This window comes from Pygoscelis adeliae, unplaced genomic scaffold, assembly GCF_000699105.1.
Source record: "Pygoscelis adeliae isolate BGI_AS28 unplaced genomic scaffold, ASM69910v1 Scaffold38, whole genome shotgun sequence".
Taxonomy (NCBI): Eukaryota; Metazoa; Chordata; class Aves; order Sphenisciformes; family Spheniscidae; genus Pygoscelis; species Pygoscelis adeliae.
In genome coordinates, this window is record NW_008825614.1 from 20,349,377 (window position 1) to 20,354,467 (window position 5,091).

Sequence of the window (5,091 nt, forward strand, 5' to 3'; positions counted from 1 at the left end):
TCCTTGCTTGGTTTCTTTATAATTAAGGTTATATGCATCCATGACTGCCAAAATCCCTGCAAAGAAAAGGGAGTAAAGATCTGGAGAAGGACACGAATACACATTCTTCCATTTTGGCAATCTTGCCTCTAATAACGGAAAATGTATTCATTGACTCAAACATGTATGGACAACCTTCTTATTTTTAGATTGAGTAATTTATTGTACTTCCAGCTATTCTGTTAATCTCATTCATTCTTCTCTGACAAAACCAAATCTGGGGAAGTCTACAGGAAAAAAAATATATGTTATAGTTATTGACACGTATTATTTGTATTGCTTACTTCCCAAACTTAGGCCCCAAATACTGTAGTACTAGGTACTATTAAAATGCAAAACAGAAAACACGATCCCCTGATATACAGATTTGGAAAAAGATCTTTCACTCTTTAAAGACTATTGATATGCTTTTGGCAGCTTCTGCACTACCTGCTCATTATAAGTTGTGCCAAACCAAGCACAAGATTTACACTGCTGTCCTTCTAAAAGCAAAGTAACATAGGTGTGGCTGCTAAAGAAACTGCATTGGAAGTGACCAAATTTGGTTGCAGTGATGTTCCCTGTGGCTATCTTAGATATCTGTATTTGTAAATGTGCAGACACCTGTTTTTTTCAGTCTGTAGCCTACCTTGTTTCTTGTTCCGACTGAATGAAATTTTATACCATGTTCCATTGTTGTAACGATTTTCTGTTGTAAGGGCAAGAGGTCCTGAACCTAGGTCAACAGTCAGTCTCACTTTGCCATCAACAAGCTCAAGGGACAAGAAATCTCTCTGGGAGGAAAAAAAACAAAACAAAACCAAAAAAACCCAACAGATTAAATTCCTGGAAATAAAATCTTCCAAAAGGATGTATCCTTGGCAGGTTTGGGCTACTGTGTTAAAAAGGTTTGCTAACTCTTGTACCTAGACTATTTGTTAGGCCCAAGACACTTACCTTTGCTATGTTTAGGAAAATTAAGGTAGATATACCTCACAAGGATGTCATTTTGTTTTGTTTTGTTGTTATTCTTACTTAAATGCATCATCAGGCTTGATTACTCAGCAAAGGAAGGTTTAAATAAACGTCACATTTGCTTTTTTTTGGATTGAGTGTAGTTTGATTTGACAGCATAATGATCAAACAGTACAATGTTCTTTCTGCAAGAAGCAAAGAGCTTCTTCACACAGTAAAAAAAGACTTTCTGAATTGTATTACATGTGCCCGCTCTGCGCTGTAAAACTGAAGTCAGGTATCGTTGTGCAATGTATGCAGGCAGTGAGTACATAACAAAGCAAATGAATAATGCAGTGACTCTGAAACAATCTGTATCTAAACAAAGCTTTGTCCTCCTTCAGGAAAAGAAAACCACCAGCTAAGTATGCGGTAAACTGCATGACATGATAAAAAAGGTCTGGAGATGGGTCTAGGTGGTATTGCTGTTGCAGGGAGATCTATTTAATTTATGTCAGTTTACTGAATTCCCATCTTATGGATTTAATTCAATATGCCTATTCAATATTACATTGCCCTTCTGCAAGCTCAGTTCCAAAAGATTTTACATTCTGCAAAGGTTCCTCCAACTGAACAAAACTAGTTTGTTGTCCCTACTGTTTCTTTTTCTTACCTTTAATTAAATAATCATTAATTTTGGTCTAGAATTAAAACAGATTATGGAGAATTCTTTTCATTGCTTAATTTTGCCCTTAGTATTTGTGAATATTTGCTCTAAAGAGTTATCGCTAGGGTTCCTGACTTTACTCCTTTGGCTTATGATGTCAATCACAGGTGATAATCTATACAAAGATAGTAAGTATGTAAGCTGAAAAATAACAAAGAAGAAAGCAAGAAACCATCAAGTGATCTAAACATAGTTTTTGACAGCTTAAGAATCTGATCCATTTTCTTACAGTGCCATTTGAAGCAAGATACAGAAGAAGCCCATTAGGTGAAAAGGTACTGAAAAATATTATTATCTGAGTCACTGTTGAGCGGAGTGCCTTCTCCACAACTGAGTATCCACTGCCATCAAAATGGAACGAAGTGTCCTCATCCTGCGGGCTACAGAAGTAGAAAACAGAGTTTAAAATGTTAACTGAAGACTTGTGGTTTTCCAGTCATTTTTATATAAAATATAAGAAAAGTTAGATCAGTTGGTGCAGCCACCAGGCAGTATGATTAGAAAGTGTGGAAAGAGACTTGGAACTTGATATTACAAATAACTGAAGGATTCCAGCCAAAGGCCACTTTCATTATAGAATCTTACAATACATGATTTAGCCATGGGGAAGGACGTATACAAGATAAAAACTGTTCTTCCCTGATGTATGAAAAAAACCCAACAATTTCTTAAGGGAAAAAATAATTGTTACAGCATACACCCTCTTACTTAAAACATGTCATCCATTTATCAAAACGCTTTGCATAATTGCACTTACAATAAATGTTCCCTTAGCCCCTTTCCCTGCAATATAATACTTGTAAAAAATATCTCATACAAGCAAGCAGCACCCTCTGCTGTTTCTACAGGAAACATTCTGCAAAAAGACATATGGTCAAGCATATTTCTTTTCAATTCCTTAAACATAAGTACAGTCTGCAATCCCCTTTCACAACGATTACAAGAATGGTAGCAAGCTCAGTGGCTACAGTTTTGCTATGGATTTTTTTAATAAGAGTGCTTTACACTGTTTCTTATCCTAAGAAAGAATAAATTTGTCTTACTGGAAAGCAAACATTCCAAAATAGTTTGGTTCACTGGCAGTCCCTACTTTCAATGCACAAAATAGACCACAGCAATAGAACTCCTCTGAAAAAGTGATTAGTAAGTGATAAAATTCCATACAATTAAATTATTTGACACCACTGGCACATTCAGATTAGTGTGTTCAGAACTGTAAGTTAATGATCAAACACTGCAATTTGTCCGAGTTCATTATTTTTAGCTAGCACAGGAATATATATTACAGATGTAAATTACTCTAAATCTGTTACAAAAGAAAGCGAGACAAAATACCTTCCAAAACAGCCGTTGCACTTGCCCTCTCTTTCCATATAGTTCCAAAGACCGATAGATTTGCCATTCAGGGATGCCTCTCCCATGCACCCTTTAAAATGGGTCACCTTAACAGCAGGTGATTTCTATAAGACAAGAAATATTTCATGAATACAATTAACATTAAGTACTCTGAAAATTATGCAGCTAAATTTTTGCTGGTTGTTTTCCTTGAACTCTAACTTTGTTAGATATAAATCATAATAAAAGAACAACATGTTTTAGCAAAACTGTTAACAAGTATCATTTAAATCATAATAGATTACTTTTGCAGCAAGAAAGAAAGTAAAATAATTACATCCTTGACCTACTTACATGCCTCATGGCATGAATAACAATGGCAAACTAAAAGAAGCTATGGAAGAAGGAAATTAAAAACAATTCATTGTGTAATGTCTGTGCATCATGCATCCACACATGGCCTGTCCTGGTTAACAGTTTATGCAAAGATTTCCAGGGAAAATTAACTTCAGGATACTAGAACATCCTTATAGCATTTTTGCTTTATGTTCAGATTACCTGCAATTTCTTGATGAAGTAACCAATTCATGCAATTATTTCTAAGTCAAAAGTATATCTCAAACATGATAAAAACATTTTACAGAATGCTGATCTCAGAATTTAACCTTGATTTGCCCTCCAAGTCCTCCGATAAACATTAGGGTTGATTTGTTAACATCCAGTATGCTGGCTGTCCCTGGAGAGGTTGCAGATTTAGATGAAGACTTCTGATTGGAGTTCATTTCCTCTATGCTGAGTGTACCTGTTTTTCCAAACCTGCCAAGTACAAATACTAATGAATAGTTTTAGAAATCACCAGGCTTAATCAACACATGCTATTGGCTTATATTTTTAAGGACAAGGAAAATCTTGTCACTGGAAAACTCAGAAGATGGTTTGTGTTGTTTATGCCAAGTTCACTCACTAAGTAGCTGGACATTTCTACGATACAGCCATCTCAATAAAAAAATAATACTAATCAATTTTCCTATCCAACATTTATGCCATTCTCATCTTAATTACCTGGTTGCATGTATTCTGTGCCATTTGTTGTTGTCAAGTTGAAAATCAGGGTATTCCACTCTTGTTGATCCAGAGCCCAAATCCCAAAGAAGAGCTACCTTACCACGTCGCATCTCCACAGCAAGGAAGTCTGTCTGAAAAACAGCAGGGCTTATTCTAATACATGTCATTGAACGCGTAGTTTCTGTTTTGTGTATTTTAACATGTAACACTGAGAAAGTCTTCCCAGATTCATGTCCCTACATCCTATATTATGGGAGTTGACTTTTAGCAAAATCGGGCCCAGTAAGTTTTTACTTATTTTTACTTTTAATGAAACCAAAAAAACTCAGCTTATATACAAGTAGGTCAATGTTTTCTTTATAGATATATAAAAACGTGTGATGTACACACACATAGACATATAGAAATATGCACTTCTGAGTGTATGTGAAGTGACCTACCAGTCTGTGAAAAAGTACTGTCACATGAAAGCATGCCACAAGGAGCTAGCAGCTGTGCATTTATTAGGACTACAGAGGGAAGGAAGAAGAGGGCAATATGACAGTGAGCCATCACGTTCCTCTTCAAGTGGGTGGATGCACCATGCTCATGAGGTAAATTCAAGTACTTTCTCTGTGATACCAGGCAAATCGCTTGGTATACTCCAGCATGCTATATGAAAGCATCACGTAGAGTGTTATACTCCATGAGGTAAATGCACAGCATGGGAAAAGGAAGGGGGAGCTTCATGACATGGCCAAGAGGCAATGCTAAGGAATCAGGTGCTTTTATTCTTTACCTTTGAGGATCTCTGGAATCATCTAAGGCACAAAAATATTTCCACCCCTAGTGAACACATTTGTCTGCAAGGGGCCTCACTTGGATACTTAGTTTGAAGTCAAGTAGGAAAAAAACATATATATGGTCATTTAAAACATTTGACTACCATCACCTTCAGTAAACGTATGCCAGAAACTTACCTTTCCATTGCTACCCAGGTAGAAAAGGAGGTT

The 5,091-nt window shown here is 36.2% G+C and overlaps 1 protein-coding gene across 1 annotated transcript in view; it reads right to left on the bottom strand.

Annotated features, from left to right (window-relative positions):
- The window catches only part of LAMA1 (laminin, alpha 1), an 84,008-nt gene that overhangs the window by 13,704 nt on the left and 65,213 nt on the right, over positions 1-5,091 (bottom strand). Inside the window, 7 exon segments of the mRNA XM_009333073.1 lie at positions 3-56; positions 668-812; positions 1,929-2,079; positions 3,035-3,159; positions 3,700-3,850; positions 4,097-4,230; positions 5,059-5,091. Of these exon segments, the coding sequence (XP_009331348.1) occupies positions 3-56; positions 668-812; positions 1,929-2,079; positions 3,035-3,159; positions 3,700-3,850; positions 4,097-4,230; positions 5,059-5,091 (793 nt within the window).